The 21,106-nt window shown below is 35.9% G+C and overlaps 1 protein-coding gene across 3 annotated transcripts in view; it reads left to right on the top strand.

Annotated features, from left to right (window-relative positions):
* The window catches only part of LOC127655326 (inositol polyphosphate-4-phosphatase type I A-like), a 35,819-nt gene that overhangs the window by 11,283 nt on the left and 3,430 nt on the right, over positions 1–21,106 (top strand). For 2 of the 3 annotated variants that reach the window (XM_052143078.1, XM_052143077.1), the window contains exons 3-21: positions 21–65; positions 334–452; positions 2,727–2,843; positions 2,949–3,028; positions 3,816–3,924; positions 4,507–4,597; positions 5,285–5,432; positions 6,286–6,416; positions 6,560–6,664; positions 6,775–6,883; positions 7,127–7,144; positions 8,256–8,442; positions 9,487–9,690; positions 11,211–11,352; positions 16,015–16,047; positions 16,144–16,319; positions 16,659–16,782; positions 19,954–20,221; positions 20,388–20,485. In XM_052143078.1, the coding sequence (XP_051999038.1) occupies positions 21–65; positions 334–452; positions 2,727–2,843; positions 2,949–3,028; positions 3,816–3,924; positions 4,507–4,597; positions 5,285–5,432; positions 6,286–6,416; positions 6,560–6,664; positions 6,775–6,883; positions 7,127–7,144; positions 8,256–8,442; positions 9,487–9,690; positions 11,211–11,352; positions 16,015–16,047; positions 16,144–16,319; positions 16,659–16,782; positions 19,954–20,221; positions 20,388–20,485 (2,304 nt within the window). The remainder of the gene's footprint in view (positions 1–20; positions 66–333; positions 453–2,726; positions 2,844–2,948; positions 3,029–3,815; positions 3,925–4,506; positions 4,598–5,284; positions 5,433–6,285; positions 6,417–6,559; positions 6,665–6,774; positions 6,884–7,126; positions 7,145–8,255; positions 8,443–9,486; positions 9,691–11,210; positions 11,353–16,014; positions 16,048–16,143; positions 16,320–16,658; positions 16,783–19,953; positions 20,222–20,387; positions 20,486–21,106) is intronic. The other variant, XM_052143079.1, reaches the window with a different exon arrangement.

Here is a 21,106-nt window from a genome sequence, read left to right as displayed (position 1 = left end):
TGTGCTTCACATGTGTTTAGGAAACAGTCAGGATCCTGATGAGCCAGTGCTTGAGTTCAGTCTGGGTGAGTCAGTAAAGCTTGGGAAGGAAATAAACTGTTTATCATACCCTTTGAGTTCAAATACAATAAACATTTATACAGCTTATCTATGGACTGTTATGTCAAATATTTCCATTGTTTCCTTTTATATGACTTTTTTATTATAAAATACCATGTTGATTACAGTTAGCTGCATATGTGACTTCTCATGCTACTCTTGAGAACAATCAAATCTAAGCCACAGTCATCCTTTTATGGTCAACACAATGAACTGTTCTGCTTTTTTTGCCAGCATGCAGTGAACTGGTCACTCCATCACTGGACCGTAAGCCCAGTAGCTTTGTAGCAGTGAGCTGCACCACACCTCCACAGGCATTCTGGACCAAACACGCACAGACTGAAATTATAGAGGTTAGGAGTGACCCATGCAGCCATGAAACAAAAGGTTTTTGTACATGTACCATGGTAATTCCATGGTATTCTTTGAAGTACCTGAAGTGTCTTGTAAATATCATGTTATATAATATGGTAGTCATTCAGTACCATATTTCACCAAGTACCATGGTGTCATCATCATTTTGTGAGGGATGTAAACCAAGTGTGCTTACTATCAAAATTTCTTCTTAAGGATATTTGATGTTTGTAGTTAAAGATTATGTATGTAATTTTTTTTTAAATTTTAAAAGACTTTCTCCTGTACCAGCTTAATATGCAGACAACTATAAGTATTGGTAGGTTGATGTCTCCAAAAAATTTTAAACTTTGTGGCTCTGTGGAGAAAAAACTCATTGTAGCTCGATTATAACTGTAAAAATGACACCTCTCTGGCCCAATGAAGGAATCCAGTGAAGTGGTTAAGGTATCTGTGCGTTCGTATATTTTGTGCATGTGTGGCTATAGCGCCATAACTATTTTAGTTAAGACCAAATCTGACTCTTAATAATTTTATCTAGGTCCTACAGTCACAAACTTGTCAGTTTGATCTTTAGTCAGAGGTAAATGTAAAAAGTACTATTACCACAGCTTATCTATTTCTAAATAGTAGTTTAACTTAGTTCTATAGATCTGTATACACTTAATTAATGTAATATTATATATAGACAGAGGTAAATTAGCATTAAACAGGGGTCATGACTAATAATATTTGGACGGGTCAATTAATTTAACAATGAAATTGTCTCAAATTGTACTTTCTTTAGCCTTTACAGTCTATTACACTTAACTAAAGCCAAATGGTTAATCAGAAATCTAAGATCCCAGTTGATGTGATTCATGCTCCATCAAATACTGGGTCTTAGTATGTAATAACCCTGATCACAAATTTGCAGTAACAAGAATTTTACGTATTCTGCTAAAGTCAATAATTTCAGAATAAGTCAGAAAAGAAACAAGTTTAATTAATTATTAGTTAGGTAAAGATGTATCAAGCCAATTACATAATTAAACAATCCAGAAATAATCAATACAAAACATCTAATTGTAACGATTTGTGTGAAGTCAGGAGAAGGCAGACGGGTGATGCGGATCCAAATGCGGTCTTTTATTGAAAAAACATCAACTAATAAACAATACACAGGAACAAATGAAAAGTCCACGATGGGAATAAACTCAAACACAAAATAACACACAGTAGGTGGGACAAACAGCAAACAGCGAACATCCACGAAGGGCTGGGGAATCCTTGAATGAACTAGGGGAACAGAGAGAACAGCAAGAGGTCATAGGAATAAACGTGAACCGTGAAGACGAACAAGAAACGTCAACGATCGACAGGGGAAGGAGAAAACAGCGGGGTTTAAATGGACAGACACGGTGATAACAAAATGACGAACAGGTGCGGACAATAAAGCTGTGACAGCGCCGGGAAAGACGGGAAGTGAAGTTTACACACGGACAGTGAGACTCAGGGCGGACAACAGGGAAAACGTGACATGGAACGGGATCAGTGCTGGGTGAAACAGAAAACACGGTGCGGACGACACGAAACACGGTGCGGACGACACGAGACCGTGACATAATCGTGATTAGTGAAACAGAGAACACAGGGCAGACAACACGAGAACGTAACACTAATGTTCAAAGATGAATCTTAAGAGAAACAGATGCATACTTCAGCAAAGTACGTAATGTAAGCACCACAGGGATTTCTGGCTACAGAAAATTCCCATGAATTATGTGCTAAGATTCCTTAAATACCCAGACCACAATCAAATGGAATGAAAATAAGAATTTGGGGATGAATAGGATTGGAAGTTCTGAGGTCACACCTTATCTGCATACAGGAGTGACCTCAGGAATTCTTCTAAATTCTCAAAACTGTGTTATGTATTTTACAGTTGTGGTAATGAGACCATCGTAACAGTCACACTGAGACATTTTCAATGATATGAAACATGAATAGCCAGACATATATTTAGACATTTGTTACCTATAAGATTTAAGAGTGTTTTCAGGTGATTTTGAGCTGAGAGGGACAGGAGTGGGAAGGAGGAGAGAGAACATATATGGAAAGACAATAATGAGGCAATTTTTGCTTCGTTGGGTGTGAGATGGTGTCTTAGATAGCTGAATAACATTTTAGAATCCAATGTCACATTGGTCATATCAATCACGCTATAGAAAAAAAATATGTAAATTAATTTAGCAAGGTCTAATTTCAATGCAATGATTTCCTGTTTTTCTCAGGGTACCAGTAATCCAATCTTCTTGAGCAGTATTGCCTTCTTTCAGGACTCTCTGATTACCCAGCAGACTCAAATCAAACTGTCTGTCTATGATGTGAAAGACCGCTCACAGGGGACTGTAAGACTGAAACCTGTTATTTTTAACATTCTGTGTCCTGCTTTTATCAGTGACATCAAATTGACCAGTGTCACACTCTCTTTTTTATTTCTGTTTTTTTATTAGATGTATCTGCTTGGTTCAGCTATGTTTACTGTAAAAGAGCTGCTTCAAGACAAACACCATAGGTTGCACCTCACACTGCGGTATGTGAAATGTTTACACTGTGGGGTCTGGATGTGTGAGAACACATAAACTAACTTTAATAAAATCTGGCTTTTTTTTTTTGTGCTTTTTTTGTAATTCGTCAATGTTTTCGAATTTTAAATAATTAAAAAATGTGTTAAAGTTATGATTCTGCAGGATGTTTTGTCCACTAATCAATTGTGAGCATATTTATGACAATGCTCATGTTAATTCCTTTGTACAAAAGGTCAGATTTAATTCAAGCATGCAAGATGCTCTTCAGAACATTGTCAAAACATGTGGGGATAACATGGATCAAACTTGTGAAGTTCATGCCAGCTGAAGTTGTTATTAAATCCAAAGGGAGATGTACCAAATACTAAAAATTATGAAATTGATTAAACTTTTCACTAAAATTGTTGTGGTGATGACTCATGACACATTTGTCATGAACATTTTGAAAATGGTAAAAAAAATAAAACATTTTAAAATGGCAAAACAGAAGTATATTTACTAGAGGTCTTCACTTATTACAATAAATAATACATACAATAAATACTTTTTGTAATTACCCTACTGTAAATATAAAGCTAAAAGCAAAGCTGTTTTTAAAATAATTTGTAATGCCATAGACTAACATTAGCATTTGATCCCACTCTAAGGGTTACTAGACACACTTAATTAATTATAAATGAATAAATATGTAATTTAACATTTAAAATAACATAATTTCTTTGAACGTCCAGGAAATTTAGTCTGACAAGTACTTGACTTGTGATGACTTTTTTTTTTTTTCCACTGGCCCAGATCAGCAGAGAGCGAGCTGATGGGCAATATCACCATCATCGCATGGCAGATTGAGGAGAGGAGAGACCAGCGAGCTCCTCTGGCACGTTCAGACACAGTAAATGGCAGGGTGAGTACTTGCACACAATTCTTTGAACTATACATACAGTAAAGTGAGTAGATCTTAATTATTTATTATTTATTATATTTTGTAATATTATGTTCTAGGCCTGTCCATTGTAGTTTGGGTTTAGTGCCTCTGCTGACCCTGTAGTGTTGCTGGCAGATATATTTACAGTCTCGGAGGCAACCGTTGTGTAATTTGTAGCTTTGAAGCATTTTTTGTTAAAAAATGTACAATTATCGCTAAAAACACTTAAAACCTTAAATCTTGTGCATTATTTACTGCTAAATTAATTTTGTTGCAGTATTTGCTAAATGATTTGATTTTATAGATAACATCCATAATTGGTTATATTGAGAATTTATGTCAGTTAATTGAATCGTGTCAATTGAATTATGCCCGTATTTGACATAAATGGATGGAATGCTGTTTAATTTAAAAGAATTTCCACATAAAAATAAAAAAGGGGGGGAGGGCATTGGAAAACCCTTCTAATGACTCTGGGAACACTTCATGTCTTTGCTCTCATTTTATACAACCACTATGGAAGATCTTTCATGTAATCACTTTATGTGCTGTATCTTACAGATGGTGTTACCTGTTGATGAAAGTCTAACCGAATCTATTGGAGTAAAAGCCAAATCTGCATCCCTATGTAAAGACAGCCTTTTAAAGGCAGGTGAGTGTTTAATCCATCACTCTGACATTTACATGATGTTCCATCTGGAGGCAGCATTTTTTTCATGTGCCCCTTAATAACTCAATCAATGGGCCATAGCCTTCACTTCCTGCTGTTGGGCTTCATGAATGCCACAGTTACACCAGCTTTGAAAGAGATTTTGAAAACTGTCCTTGCATCTATTAAAACACAAGAGCAGTTATTTATAGAGTGTTAACTATTCTGTGTGAATAGATAATCAGTTCTAGATAGTATTTCCTGTAAAATACCAGTGCTTCCAAGGTAGCAAAACAATAGTTTTAAAGGAATAAGTACTAAAAAAAAAATGACAATTCATCATTCATGTGATTGTATTAATGTGATTGTTATTTCTTATTATAGCCTAAACATTTTCTGATAAAGTTTACAAAACAATAAATATATAAAGCACAGGAAAATCAATCGAGTGCTGCCTTGCAAGCACTGTATTTATTAAGTGAGGATCAATAATTGTTTCTGTAACAAAATGCATTTGAATATCTATCTAATTTCTATCTAATGATCTCAAGACAAGTAGTAAAAGTAGTAGGAGTAGTTAAAATACTTCAATCCAGTGCAGCAAAATAAGGATAAAATCTGGAATAATATGTTCTTTTCTATGAATCTGACTCCCTATTACATGCACTAACTGATTAATTGTTACTGTAGTGTTTGGAGGTACTATCTCACGGATGTACCGATTTTCCACTACTGATGGAAACCACCTACGTGTCCTGGAGCAGATGGCAGAGAGCATGCTCTCACTGCACATACCAAGACAATTCGTTAAACTGCTGCTGGAGGAAGATGCTGCCAGGTAAATTCACTTGTCAGAGCCATAAAATAAAGTTTGCTTGTTTGCATTGTTATCTCATCTAAATATGGAAAGATTAAATGTTGCATAGGTGTTAGTGAAGAGTATTCCAAAGTTACTGAAGAAACTATTGCGCATAGAGGACAATCAAAATGATCTACAGTTTATAACTTGGCAGTGGAGTTCCTGAGAGAAAAATGTATCAACTCAGCTACAAATTGTAGGGCTAGACTGTGAAATTTTTTTTAAACTGTACAATTTTATACTCTATGCCAAAGACCGTAAAGTTGTTGTAGAATAGGAGCAATTACATTTTGGTGTTTGTAAATACACAGGCTGCACAGTTCTGGACAAATCGTTGTCGAAGTTAAGCAAGTATACCAATTGTAAAGGAGTTAGAATAATCTTGATATAATGTTGATATATGACAGCATGGTTGATGCTTTTGGCATTGTTAGAGAGTGGTTGAGATGGGCATGTTGTTGAAAAATTTGGCAAAGGGAAAGTATGTAAATTGAAAAGAGGAGAGGACCAAGAACTGAGCCTTGGGGTATGCCTCATGATAACAGAGATGGCATGTGTCTTGTGACAAATTGCTCTCTTTCACTAAGATAGAATGACTGCCAATGGAGAGCTAGTGGTACTCAAAAAGGCTGTGTGAGTTTGGACCTGGCTCTTTATAATTTCCTATCCTCTTTCTGGTCTCCTCCATACAAAAAAATCGCTTAGAAATTTTGTAGTAATGTTTGATATAATTCTATGAATGGAACAAGCAATACTCAGATAGGTATGATCTTGTTCACGTAATATTATTAAATAAGATTTTATTGTATTGTACATTTTTATCTACGCATAGGGTATGTGAGCTGGAAGAGCTGGGTGAGCTGTCCCCTTGCTGGGAGAATCTACGGAGACAGATCATCACTCAGTACCAGACTATTATCCTAACCTATCAGGAGACTCTCAGTAATTTACACGAATACAAGGGTCAGTGTTGTGTCACCTTCTCTGCCATAAAAATTTCCATTGATTTATACAGAAAGCCTATATCACAGTTGTAAACATGATGAAGTAATCACACTATAATTAACATACTTATCTTTAAATTCTTTCCATCTACTATCCATCAGGTCCTTCCTTTAAATCTAGCACTCTGAAAGGAGAGAAAAGATTAGAGTTCTTGCCTACAAACCTTCACATTCAGAGGATGAGAGTGCAGGGCGAGTCTGGCTATGGTGAGATTAAATGGCAGTTTTGTCAAAATTTGTGTTTCACAATGTGTATTTTTGAGAAGTGTATCAGAATGGACTGATCACCTTGCTAAACTCTATATCTTTCTCTACAGATCGCACATATGACGTGGTGACCACAGGGGCCCCTGCGGCACATCATCAGGGCTTTAAGAGCAGCGGACTCAGGAAACTAATTCAGAAATTTGAGGAAGCCAAAAAGCAGTAAGACCTTTTTTTTTAAACCTAAAAATCTTCAAAGTCAAGTGATGACTCCTAACAACAGACTATTAAAACATGCAATCTCATAGTGAACAATGTCAATTTGGTTGTAGTTTTTTCACCACTGTGCTTGGTTTGTTGGCTTTCTTAGTTGTTTTTTGTTGTCATGTTATGCTTGGAACTTGATATGTTATTTTTATCATATTTTGTAATCAGATGCATTTATGTTGTTTGCTTTCTGATCAGTGCTTATGAGGGTGAAGGGTGAGTTTCAGGGTTGTTTACAGTTTTCCAGCCATTTTCATATTATGTGGTGATGTGTCATCTTGTTTATGATTGGTCAGTATAAAGTCATTTAATTCACTTCCTTTAAATGTGAAGGATTCTTCTTCTTGTTCACATCAACCTTGTGTTTTCACCTGTTTATACCTGCTACTATGATCCGTCTTGGGTGATGCGATCCCAAGTAGTCAGATGAGACAGATCACTAATTGCACCTATTTTAGCGCTGACCACTTGTGATTTGACCACTCGAGACAGATATGAATATCAGGTGTTTACAGGGCTTTTGGAAAGATTGTTTTTTTGCCAGTTAGCACAGTACTCTTTTCCCACTTGTTTGTTGTATGTTTATATCACACCATCTCATTTGCAGTATAATCCACTTGGTCACAGTGTGTGCAGTTAAAGGGATAGTGCACCCATACATTTTAATTATCTCATCATTTACTCAACCTCATGCCATACTAGATGGATATGACTTCCTTTCTTCGGCAGAACACGTTTGAAGAAAAATAGAAAAATATCTCCGCTCACTAGGTCCTTATAATGGAAGTGGATGGTAACATGATTTTTGATAATCCAACAAGAACATACAGTTAGCGTTAACGTCTTTCATAAAGCGATACGATTGCTTTTGGTGTGAAAACGATCAATATTTTATTTTAACTATAAATCATTGTGTCCGGTAAGCAGCAGTATGCGTCACTTGTCACATAAATTATTTATAGTTAAAAAGTACTTAAATATTGATCATTTTCACACCAAAAACGATCGTATCGCTTTATAAGACATTCATTTAACCACTGATGTCATATGGATGACGTTAATGCTGATTGCCTGTGCTTTTTGGAGCATCGAAAATTGTGTTACCATCCACTTATATTATAAGAACCTACTGAGCTGAGATATTCTTCTATTTTTCTTCAAATGTGTTCAGCAGACAAAAGTAAGTCATATACATCTGGGATGGCATGAGGGTGAGTAAATGATGAGAGAATTAAAATTTTTTGGTGAACTATCCCTTTAAGAGCTGAAGAAGTTTTAATAAATGGGTAATTGGAGAAAGTGTGTTTTGTTTTCAATTATCCCATAGTGCTAGGGAGTCAGCCCCACTCACAATGCGGTACCAGCCACAGGATGTGTTGAAAGCTAAAGAAATAATTTCCCATATCAACACTCTCAAGACTCAGGTCAGCTACTACACAGAGCGCCTGTCCCGTGCTGCCAAAGAACGTTCGACCAATGCACTGGAGAGAACCCTCACTATCCTGACAGACAAGGTGAGACTACTTACTGACATTTTATTATTCTGAACATAGTCTCTGCCTCAGACCGTATAACCAGGGACCACCCACAGTCCATTAATTGACATTGTAAAGTAAATTGCATATTAAAATGGCAAGAGCTGACTGAAATCACTTTACGCAAACTTTCGGGAGTGAGGACACAGTATTTTTGTCAGTCTGCTTTGGAAACAAAGTTGTTTTTACAAGGTACGAGTTTGATACGGTGGGTTCTTCTGTGGAAAAACCTATTACTGAATTGGATTTGTTAGAGGTGCTCAGTAAAATGTAAACTAGATTTCGACAACCAGCACATATTCCACTTTGTTTACTGAGATTCGTAATCTATACTTATTACTTATGGATGGACAAAAATTATGATCACAAAGTCTATGCACATGTTTTTAAATTTTTCTGTGTTTCTGTGTAACAGTATCATTCATTTAATTATTTATTTTTAATGAATTATTGGTAATGAAATATGAAAGTCATCAAATATCATTATATATCGATTATTGATCTGAATATTATTATTTTAATATATATTTTTTATGCATCGATATATTAACATTAGCCGGCATTTAAATTAGGAGCCTAATTTGCGTGCTTTCCAATTCACTCAGTTGAGCTTCTGTTGAATGTCTTCCGTTATAGTGTTGAAACCACAAGGGGGTGATATAACATTTACTGAAGCAGGTTGCAAGGCACCTTTATTACAACATAGGATGGGTATTTTAGAGCTCCTTGCACAGACTGCATACTCATAAATGTTACAAATGTTTATGTACTTCAAAAATTCTAAACTAAAAATTCATTAATATTAATCAAATATATTAATCATGGTTTCATAAACTTTCTAACTGTTTGAATGCACAGTAATGGTTTTGTAATCATTATATAGTGTGATATAAATGTTTTTATGTTATTAAAAGTTATTAAAGCCTACACCCTTTTAAAACAGATCTACCAAAGAAAACCTGTTCTGAGCCAATTAATGCATACTGTAAGGGTAATCTTGGTGCTGTCGTCTCTCTCTCTTAGACCCGGCAGCTGGTGACAGTGTGTGACAGTAAGCTGCTAACTACAGCTATCCAGGCACTGAGTGCTGCACGCCCAGAGTTCATCGCCTCCAGAGGCTCTTCCTCCGCCCCCGACACTAAAAATGACCAGGGCTCTCCAAAGGACAGATGGAGTGGAAAGGGGAACAGAGCTTCCATGAATGTAAACTGGCATGAGGAGGAGTGGGTAAGTTCATTTAGAGAGATTTTGTCCTAACGTTGAGTTATGCATAAAAATTTGACTGTGAAGTAATTTTACTGTCCTCGCTAAAAATGAAATGTTATGCAAAATTGTTTACACATCAAATTCTCAAAATTACTATCAATAAAGAACATATTTAATGTTTAAAGTGGTCATATATATATATTATGTTAGGTTTTTAAAATTGCTGAACACAAACAAAGATTTTTATAAGAATATTTCAGCTCTCTAGGTCCACTAAAAAGTGTATGCGTACCAATATTTTGAAGCTCCAAAAAGCACAACAAAGTAATCCATTAGACTCCAGTGGTTTAATCCATGTCTTCAGAAGCGATACTATAAGTGTGTATGAGAAACAGATCAATATTTAAGTTCTTTTTTTTACTATAAATTCTTCTCCTAACTTAGTAGGTTGTGATTTGCACGAAAAATGTTAATCACAATAAACAAAAGAAGAATGTGAATGTGAAAATGGAGATTTATGGTACAAAAAAAAAGGACTTAAATATGTATGTTTCTCACACACACACTTATCATAGAACTTCTGAAGACATGGATTAAACCACTAGAGTCTTGTGGATTACCTTTATGCTGCTTTTATGTGCTTTTAGATCTTCAACATTTTTGAATTTTTGTGTGAACTATCCCTTTAAGAACAGACTGAAATCATCATGGACCTTGTTAAAAATAAACATTAGCTGCTCTTTCATAACAGACCTTTTTCACAGACCGAGATTTCGTGTTTCCGCCTTATTTACAGTAGCAGTGCAAACTTCGATTTTAAATTATTTTTTTTTAGACTATATTTATAGCATTATGTTGGATGTTAAACTACCTGGCCTGGAATTAGTTTAAAAAACTACAGTTGTTACCACAGCTGCGATTTAAGTTTTTAATGCAGCTGCTGAGATAGTGATGGTAAATTTAGCATCTTCTGAATGTAGTAATCCTCCACTCTCTAATTGTTTTTCTCTTGTGGAAAGTCGTGGAAACAAAATGGTGGATTTTTTTATTTATTTTTTATTTGCTGTTTGAGCAAACGGGTTAGCATAATTAATATTTGCTGTTGTCTCCTATTCGCCGCTATAGAAGTTTACTCTGCAATAGTTTATTTCAGTGATCCAAACCCAGAAATGTGAAACAGTTTATGTATATTGAGATTCTTCCGAAGCGTAGTTGCTGGTGCTACACACAGCCATTTTTAACTATAAATTCTCCTACCTGCCCAGAATCTCAAAAAACAGAAGGATAAGAAGAATGTGGAAGTGAAAGTGAAGATTTATTGTAAAAAATTACTTCAATATTGATTTGTTTCTCACCCACACTTACCACTTCTGGTGATAATCACTGTATTACTTTTGTGCTGAGGTCCACATTTTACTCTTATCATTAGTTCTTCTGGTGTTTAGGAATAATAACATCTATACTATTCTTACTACTTTAATTAAGTAAGGTGAGCAGTCTATTAGTCCTGTAAAATAAACCAACTTCTGTTTGTGATTCAGGAGAAGATTTGGCTCAATGTGGATAAGAGTCTGGAGTGTGTGATCCGATGTGTGGACAGACTTCTGACAAGAGAGCGGGCGCAGAGTGACAGCAGTGAAGATGTGTTCATGTCTGAACAACAGGCTGATGCCAGCATGAGAGGTAGCCAGGGCAATCCTGGTGACGGGTTCTCTTCCCCTTCCTCTTCCACCCCCCGTTTCATCACACCCTCGTACATCTTAGTCCTTTTCATCATTATTGCCATCATCCTTATCGCCATTACTGACCTCTGCATACTGCTCCAGTTCTAACAGATGCTCCTATAGGTCCACCTCCACTCCACATCCCCACCCCCCATGTTAAAAGGCTTGAGTTTGAATCACTTTTTAAAACAGCACACATACAGTACAGTACCACAAATGCTTTCAGGTTTTACATCCTCTTAATGACACATGTGATCATTCCTGGTTGCATTTACTTATTTTTTACATACTGTGCGTTACCATTTAAAACGTTTGGACACACCTATTTATTCTTTGTTACAATTTTCCATCTTTTAGGATATTTGTACTTAGGATTATGTAGTGATCAAAAAAATAATATATTTAAGCATCCAAAAAATAGCCACCCTTTGCCTAAATTACACTGCCATGCAAAGACAAAATGATGCAACTTCACTTCTCTGTGGAGTGACAGATGTGTTTGACTCCGAAACTGAGTGAGATTTAGGCTGGGCAATTTAAAAAACTTTCAGCCAGTTCTCTTAGTTGCAGTGTTGACATTGATGATGTGCCTTTGTATTACCATACAGCTTTGCATATTTAGGGCATTTTCTCATCAACCACCTGGAGGTATCCACCTGGGATGTTAGAGTTCCCATGCTGTATATGCTAGTTTTTGTTGCTGCTTTAATACTACCCAGGCAAACTCATCTGTTAAAAAAAATATTAATTAAAATTAATTAAAAGTTTTGTTAAAGTTCACCCAAAAATTCTTTCATCATTTACTCATCCTCATGCTATCCCAGATGTGTATATCTTTCTTTCTTCTGTAGAACACAAATGAAGATTTTTAGAAGAATATTTCAGCTCTGTAGGTCCATACAATGCAAGTGAATGGCGATCAGACCTTTATGGCTCCAAAAAAATCACAAAGTCTGCATAAAAGTAATCCGGAAGACTTCAGAAGCTAAATGATGGGTGTGGGTGAGAAACAGATAAAATTGTAAGTCTTTTTTTTACTCTAAATCTCCACTTTCTCTTTCAGATGTGAAAGTGAAATTAAACAGGCACCACATGTGGCTTTCAGATGTAAAAGTGGAGATTTAGAGTAAAAAAATACCACTTCTATCCACCACTCATATCACTTCTAAAGGTATGGATTTAACCACTGGATTCATATGGATTATTTTTATGTTTCTTTTATGTAAGCTACAAAGGTCTGATCACCATTCACTTGCCTGTATGGACCTGACAAAATCCATCCACAAAATTGTCCAAAATTGATGGACTGAGATATTCTTCTAAAAATCTTTACTTTTGTTCTGCTAAAGAAAGAAAGTCATAAACCTCTGGGATGGCATACGGGTGAGTAAATGATGAGAGAATTTTAATTTTTAGGATAATTATCTCTAAAAAAAAATAATTAATCATTTTAAATTTTTTGTTTGTCTGGATAGTATGAAAGCAGCCGACAACAACTAGAATATACAGCATGAAACCTAATGTCTAAGTCATGAGTAAAATAAATGGGTCCATGATGACATCTTCAGATCTGTTAAGTTCTGAAAAATACATTCAAATGAAATTCACATAAAACAATTGCTTCAATACACTTTTACTATTATAAACATGCTTTTAATTTCGGAGTTAAAAGTCATTTTGTTATTTTTTTCTGGGGGTTAAAGTAAAAAATGTCCAAGTGGTGTAACTCTCTAAAGGTTTTTTAAAGGCTTATTCAAATTTGAAATTCTAAATAAAGAATTAGTGGCATACATAGTTTGGAATAATATATATATATATATATATATATATATATATATATATATATATATATATATATATATATATATATATATAAACAAGCATCGAAACCATTTAGATTTAATATACTATTAATATTTCAAATCACTATTAATATGTCCATCAAATCAAAGTCAGGTGGTGTAACTAACATGCAGGTAGTCATTCTGTTGTCATGTGTCCATAAAATAGAGAGGACCACTTAAGACCCTCATGACTGTGTGTGATGTTTTTTTAAATAGCAGATATTTTGCCATTTTAATGGAAAGGCACATTTTGTTCAGGTCTAAGAAACTTTTTATAAAAAGTATTTATATTTGTAAAAAAAAATATTTACCTTGAAAAATATGTTTGAAAACTTTATTTAAATAATTTAAGTTGTGTACACTCGCATGCATTCAAGGTGCATGGATAGTATTTTAATACCTTTTACGTAAAGATGCATTCAGTATTTTTTACTAATTTGAACATTTTTACTTCTAAAGAAATAAATTGAAAAAGATATGTATAAAATCATGCGCTCTCACATGAGATGAAGACTCCAGTCATATTAGTAACCTTAGAAGCTTTTTTATTCTAAATAGTGAGGGTCCCCTCATGGGAGATGCTATGTTAGGATCAAATGACCAGCCGAATAACACTTGCTTAATCTCAGTAACCACTCTCTTACTGGACACTCATGAATAGAATTAATAATGGCTGACTGTAAATATTGCATGTTTACAATGGCATCACTAACTGAAAACTACTGTGCTTAAATTATGGTGTATCAATGATCCTAGGTGTCAGTGCAAGTCTATTATGACAAATTAAAAACAGTTGTGAGTGCCTCTTTAATGGTTACACCTTTTGACATTTTTTTAGTCATTAAACTTTTTATTTTTATTTTTTATGTTATTAATGAAATGTCTAAAATGTATGAAACCAACATGGACACAAAAATACATAATACATGTGTTTTAAACTAGAATTCTAAAAGATTTTTAATTTCAGACTACCTTATTTGTCAAATTAAATTTGGTGTGACCATACTTTTAACTGGTAGTGTACGTGTATATACGTACTAACAAACTGAAAATTACACGAACAGTGGTCACATCTACTAAAATGTTTGCATTTTAATGTAGTATTACAGTAATTAATATACAGTTGAAGTCAGAAGTTTACAAACAATTAGGTTGAAGTCCTTGACATGCATTTCACATGCGTAAAACTAATTTTTTAACCACTCTTCAGATTTCATATTAGCAAACTATAGTTTTGGCAAGTCGTCTTTGTGCATGACACGAGTCATTTTTCCAACAATTGTTTACAGACAGGTTGATTCACTTTAAATGGACTATATCACAATTCCATTGGGTTTTCCAATTCAAGTTAACTGTGCCTTTAAGCAGCTTGGAAAATTCCAGAAAATTATGTCAAGCCTTTAGACAATTAGTCAATTAGCTTCTGATAGGCCAATTGGAGGTGTACCTGTGGATGTATTTTAAGGCCTACCTTCAAACTCCTTGCCTCTTTGCTTGACATCTTGGTAAAATCAAAGGAAAATCAGCTAAGTCTGGTTCATCCTTGGGAGCAAATTCCAAATGCTTGAAGGTACCACATTCATCTGTACAAACAATAGCACGCAAGTATAAACACCATGGGACCACGCAGCCATCATACCACTCAGGAAGGAGATGCATTCTGTCTCCTAAAGTTGAACGTAGTTTGGGGCGATAAGTGCAAATCAATCCCAGAATAACAGCAAAGGACCTTGTGAAGATTCTGGAGGAAACAGGTAGGAGAGTATCTATATCCACAGTAAAACGTGTCCACAGACTTCAACTGTATATCGACATAACCTGAAAGGCTGCTCAGCCAGGAAGAAGCCAATGCTCCAAAACCACCATAAAAAAGCCAGACTACAGTTTGCAAGTGCACATGGGGACAAAGATCTTACTTTTTGGAGAAATGTCCTCTGGTCTGATGAAACAAGAATTTAACTTTGGCCATAATGACCATCTTTATGTTTGGAGGAAAAAGGGTGAGGCTTGTAAGCTGAAGAACACCATCCCAACCGTGAAGCATGGGGTGGCAGCATCATGTTGTGGGGGTGCTTTGCTACAGGAGGGTATAGATGGCATCATGAGGAAGGAAAATTATGTGGATACATTGAAGCAACATCTCAAGACATCAGCCAGGAAGTTAAAGCTTGGTCGCAAATGGGTCTTCCAAATGGACAATGACCACAAGCATACCCCAAAGTTGTGGTAAAATGGCTTTAGGACAACAAAGTCAAGGTATTGGAGTGGCCATCACAAAGCCCCGACCTCAATCCAATTTTGTGGGCAGAACTGAAAAAGCTTGTGCGAGCAAGGAGGCCTACAAACCTGACAAAGTTACACCAGTTCTGTCACCAGTTCTGTCTGGAGGATTGGCCCAAAATTCCAGCAATGTATTGTGAAAAGCTTGTGGAAGGTTACCCAACACGTTTGACACAAATTAAACAATTTAAAGGCAATACTACCAAATTTTAACAAAGTGTATTTAAACTTCTGATCCATTGGGAATGGAATGAAAGAAATAAAAGCTAAAAATAAATAATTCTCTCTACTATTATTCTGACATTTCTCATGCTTAAAATAAAGTAGTGATCCTAACTGACCTAATACAGGGAATGTTTTCTACGATTAAATGTCAGGAAATGTGAAAAACTGAGATTAAATGTATTTGGCTAAGGTGTATGTAAACTTCTGACTTCAACTGTAGAGGTGTCATGGCTGTTTTTAACAACACTTACTATCTCTCCACCCTACTTTAGGTGGTAGTCCCAGCGGTGAAGTGTCCTCTCCTGGTAAGCATTTACTTTATATATTGGTTCTGTTCTATTTGAGTTGAAATCCAATCTGTGCATTCCAGACATGGTAATACCTTTATGTGTTTATGGAAGTCGGTGAATGGAGTGAAGCTCTGTATCCACTCCTGACTACTCTCAATGAGTGTGTAGCCATGATGAGTGACAAAGCCAAGAAGTCCATGGTGTTTCTTCTAATGCAAGACAGTGCTCCCACTATTGCCATGAGTCTGGCACTACAGTACCGCAGAGATGTGGTTTTCTGCCAGACGGTTAGTACAAATTGTATTAAAGGGATTGTTCATCCAGAAATTAAATCCATTGTGTGTTTGTTAATTACAAATATTGGCTAATTTGATCATGTTTTCACCTACCAAATGGGGTATTGTACTTTTATTGGCTGCTATGACAAATATTGACTGATTTTCTCATTTAAAAAAAAAAAAAAAACATTTTTTATGTGTATTCTTTTTAATAACTACTGAATGAAAACCTTTGGTAATGCAATACTGAACCATTGTCTTTGTTTTAAATAATGTTTAGACATTTGACCAGCTGTCAATTAATTATAATGTCATATCAATCCTAATGATATGTATGTTTCTCTGTAGTTGACGGCCCTGATCTGTGGATTTGTTATAAAGCTGAGGAACTGTCTCAGTGACAATGGCTTCCTCAGACAGCTCCACACTATCGGCTTACTAGTCCAGTTTGAAGGTCTACTGAGCACCTATGGTAAATATCTGTGAAATTGAAATTAAAGTCTCAACTTGTTTGTACAGTGAAGTCCAAAAAGTCAAAGGCCACATTCAAAATATGGGGTTCAACATTTTATTTAAACCTGGACACAAAACAAAGACACGTTATAACAAGCTGTCAGAATTAACACGTTAACGCATTTGATTAATTAAAACCTTTTAACGTGTACATTTTTCTTAATAGCAATTTAAGAATTTACTGTCAATTAAGAATAAACCAACAAACACCTTTTGTAATGTGTCTGCCCGGATTTACTACAGTGATGGAAACACCACAAACACACACAAAACAGTGCCTCCGTGTCAGTAATAATAGTTACTAGTAATAGTAACATTGTGGAGAATTACCTCATAACATCTTTGATGTGCAAAACAAGCCCTGATGGGACCTTTGCAAGGCACATTTTAATGACCACAGAAGCACGTCAAGTCTTAAAGGAGTCATGACATGAGGAATACAATTTTCCTTGATCTTTTGATCTTTGTACTATAAGAGCATACTGTAAGTTTCAGAACCGAAAACGTCCTCCTTAATAGATAAAGAGCATTTATTTAAACCAAGCTGCTGAAACAGCTTGTTTGGAATTCGTGGAACTTGTGACGTCACAAGGACCAAATACATCTGCATATGACTGCCTCTTCAGCAAGATGCTTATTTTTCCGTAATTGCACCCTTGGCCCCACCCACTGGTGATCAGTCAGTTACACAGAGGAGAGAGATGTGCCTGTCATGGGAGATTCATCTAAATCGACTAAATTCTAAATTTTTTACATAAAAATTTGCAGACAGACATCTTTGACCACTTGATACATATCTGAGGCCATTTTTAAAGGCGCAGTTTCAAGTTACAGCTCTGAAGAGGAGAAGCTCTCTGGATGTGGATGTGTCTTCAGGGTATTTTAGAGTAGATTGTATGTTCGGCTCATAACATACCAGTTAATTCAAGCTTTGCAAAGCAACCATTAAAAACAGTTGGAAGCAATTGCAAAAAATGTGAGTAAATAGTTTATTTCATGATATTTCATAATATTTCATATGTCATGACTGTTTGATAGATTATGGTGCTGACATCCTGTTTACACCGGGTGCGTCCATTGACAAGATGAAAAAACGTTCTAAACAATTAATTTGTGTTGTTGTTATTAGTAGCACCAATTTACGTAGCACAAAATGGAACTGGATATCTGTTTACTGTCGGCACAACGCACCGCAACGGACGCTTCCATGGTAGACAACATAATTGATTTTAATGGGTTCTATTGTGGGCGGCACGGTGGTGCAGCGGTTAGCACTGTCGCCTCAGCAAGAAGGTCGTGGGTTCAAACCCTGGTTGCCCCGGCCTTTCTGTGTGGAGTTTGCATGTTCTCCCCGTGTCTGCGTGGGTTCTCTCCGGGTACTCCGGCTTCCTCCCACCATCCAAAAAGACATGCAGGCTAGGTTAATTGGTGTCTCCAAAAAAATTGCCCTAGGTGTGGATGTGGATGTGGATGTGGATGTGGATGTGGAGGTGAGTGTATGTCTGTCTATGTGTGGCCCTGCGATGGACTGGCGACTTGTCCAGGGTGTCCCCCGCCTTTCGCCCAATGTTAGCTGGGATAGGCTCCAGCCCCCCGCGACCCTGTACACAGGATAAGCGGTTGACGATGGATGGATGGATGGATGGATGGGTTCTATTGTGTTTGACATGACTCTCGCGTCCGGTGTAGACTGGATGTGAGTGTTAACTGTTGTGCATGAGATTAACAGTTTAATATATTCGGATGCAATGTGTGTTATGTGTAAACCCTGATATTTAATTTTATAATGTTGTTGAGCTGGTACATTCTCTTCTGATTGAGTTTCCAAAATGGCTGTATTTGAGGGGATGCACGATGTTAGCCAGTCATAACAATGGCCATTTACTTTGAAGTTTTAAGGAGGGGCTTAGGCCAAAACTGTGCATTTCAGACAGAGGGCCAAAAACAGGGTGGAAAATGTAATTTAATTTAATTTCTTAAAAGGGGACAATACATATTAATGAACATTTTCACAAATGTAAATATGTCAGATTATAGCCTTAGGCTAATTTCCATCTGCAGACCCTCTGGCAAAATGATAATTTATTACTAAATTATTACTGTATTAATGCAAAAACAAAACTTTACAAACATTATCAGTGAACCTCAGGGAAGATGGGATAAGGATCACCAAAACACAGAATGGGATGTTTTTGTCCAAGTACTTTTCAATGCAGCATTTGACGCTGGTGTTGACGCCCTGATGCAAATCATTAAAGGGACTTTGCAATTGCTGTAACAAAGCGGATAGCCACAGTCTATCAGCAGATTATTATTGTGGAGTATGAGAGTTTAAGAGATTCAATACCCATTACAATGAATGTGCAACCTACGGGGAGACTAGTTCTTTCAATCTATCAAACTCCCACTTAGACTTTGGGAAATGTTTAGTGTTACTTGAACTGGTGCTTTTTTTTAGTGCATTTCTATCTTTATACTGTGAAAGTTTTTGTTTGTAAAAATTACATTGTTACATATAGTTTTGTTTTCTTTCCTAATAAATAAATGCATTTTGACAGGAAAATAGGTATATATAGTGTCAAATTTCAGCACTTTCAGAATCAGTGATTAATCACGATTAACTACAAAAAAGTATTTGATTAATTGGAATTAAATATTGTAATCGACTGACAGCAGTATTTATAACATAAAATTATAAAGAAATATTTAAGATCCTGCATTAATTCTAGGTCACTAATCAAATAAGCTAATTTGTGACATTGTTAACTTTCTTGTGCAAAAGGTCAGATTTCATTGCTTACATTTAAAGCACAAAAGATGCTCTTTGGATCATTCTCAAGTATTCATGATGGGATAAAATGGATCATCAGGTTTTGCCCAAAACTATGGAGTCCATCATGTCAGTGCCAGCTCAAGTGCATGCTGTCATTTAAGCAAAAGGGACACATGGCAAATACAAAGAAATTCTCGAAATTATGTTAATAATATAATTTGTAAAAAAAAAACATGATACCCAATTAGAAATGCTACATAGAAGCATTTTCACTAGTGATCTCAGGCTGTATGTCAGTAGATTTATTTGAGCACAGTATGTTAGTGTGATGGTACTGCTTTTGCTTTTGTCTTAAAGGAGAGGAGCTTGCCATGTTGGAAGACATGAGCGTAGGCGTCTTGGACCTGCGGAATGTCACCTTTAAAATTACCCAGGCAACCTCCAGCTTCAGCCCCGACATGCTACCTGTCATCACGGGTAACAGAGATGGGTTTAATGTGCGTGTACCATTACCAGGGGCGATGTTTGATATGTTGCCACGGGAAATTCAAAATGGGATGCTGCTGCGTGTTCAACCAGTAATATTCAATGTAGGAATCAATGAGCAACAAACACTAGCGGAAAAGTAAGTAAATAAAAGCTTGCCTGGCTTGTGTACAGACTGATTTGATCACAATATTTTGCTTTATCAATGTGATCTCAGAAAATATCAATTAATTTAATCATTGGATTGGAAGTATACTGAATAGTATATATGAATATTTTTTCATGAGTTTTGCATTACTGTTAAGGTTTGGAGACACATCGCTACAGGAGTTGGTGAATACGGAGAGTCTAGCTCGGCTTACCTCCTATTATGACCAGTTTAAAGAAGTGTTACCTGAAGACTGTGAGTCCTGAACACTCAACGTTTCTCTACACTACATTGACCTATACCAGATATGTCCCTATATGAAAGACATGTCTAATGAAAAGATTAAAAAGATACCATTGAAAAAATTTGATTAATAGAGCACAACAGTGTAGTTCTGCAAATAAAAATCCCATCCCATAATTTTTTTTTCCATAGACAAATTGATTTTCAAAGATAACTTATAAACATTTAAAGACAGATCTACCTTGAGCTCCGAGATTGTTCACTGATGGTACATGCTTCTGTTGAATCCATCCATCTGCGTTATTTCAGCTTCATTATTTAAAAATCGTGTTTGATTGAAACAACTACATTACCCATGGTACAGTAGAGAACGATCCACCAATCAGAGAACCGTGACCAACAAAGCCCACGAAACAAGCCCAAGAGCGACCGCCTACTCCCATGACGCACTGTGAATGATATAATCGAGTTGGTCTCCCTTCACCCTTAAACATTTATACTGTATATTTGTACATATCTGAATATTATGCATTAAAAAGTAAAATATATTATTTCTATACTTATAATCAACAACCTAAAATCAATAGTTTTATATATTCTCATAGTTTTAATTCAACTACATAATTTGCAATA

The sequence above is a fragment of the Xyrauchen texanus genome, chromosome 14 (genome assembly GCF_025860055.1).
Source record: "Xyrauchen texanus isolate HMW12.3.18 chromosome 14, RBS_HiC_50CHRs, whole genome shotgun sequence".
NCBI lineage: Eukaryota > Metazoa > Chordata > Actinopteri > Cypriniformes > Catostomidae > Xyrauchen > Xyrauchen texanus.
The sequence above is the reverse complement of the archived record's forward strand: the minus strand, read 5'-3'. Positions and strand labels throughout refer to the sequence as shown.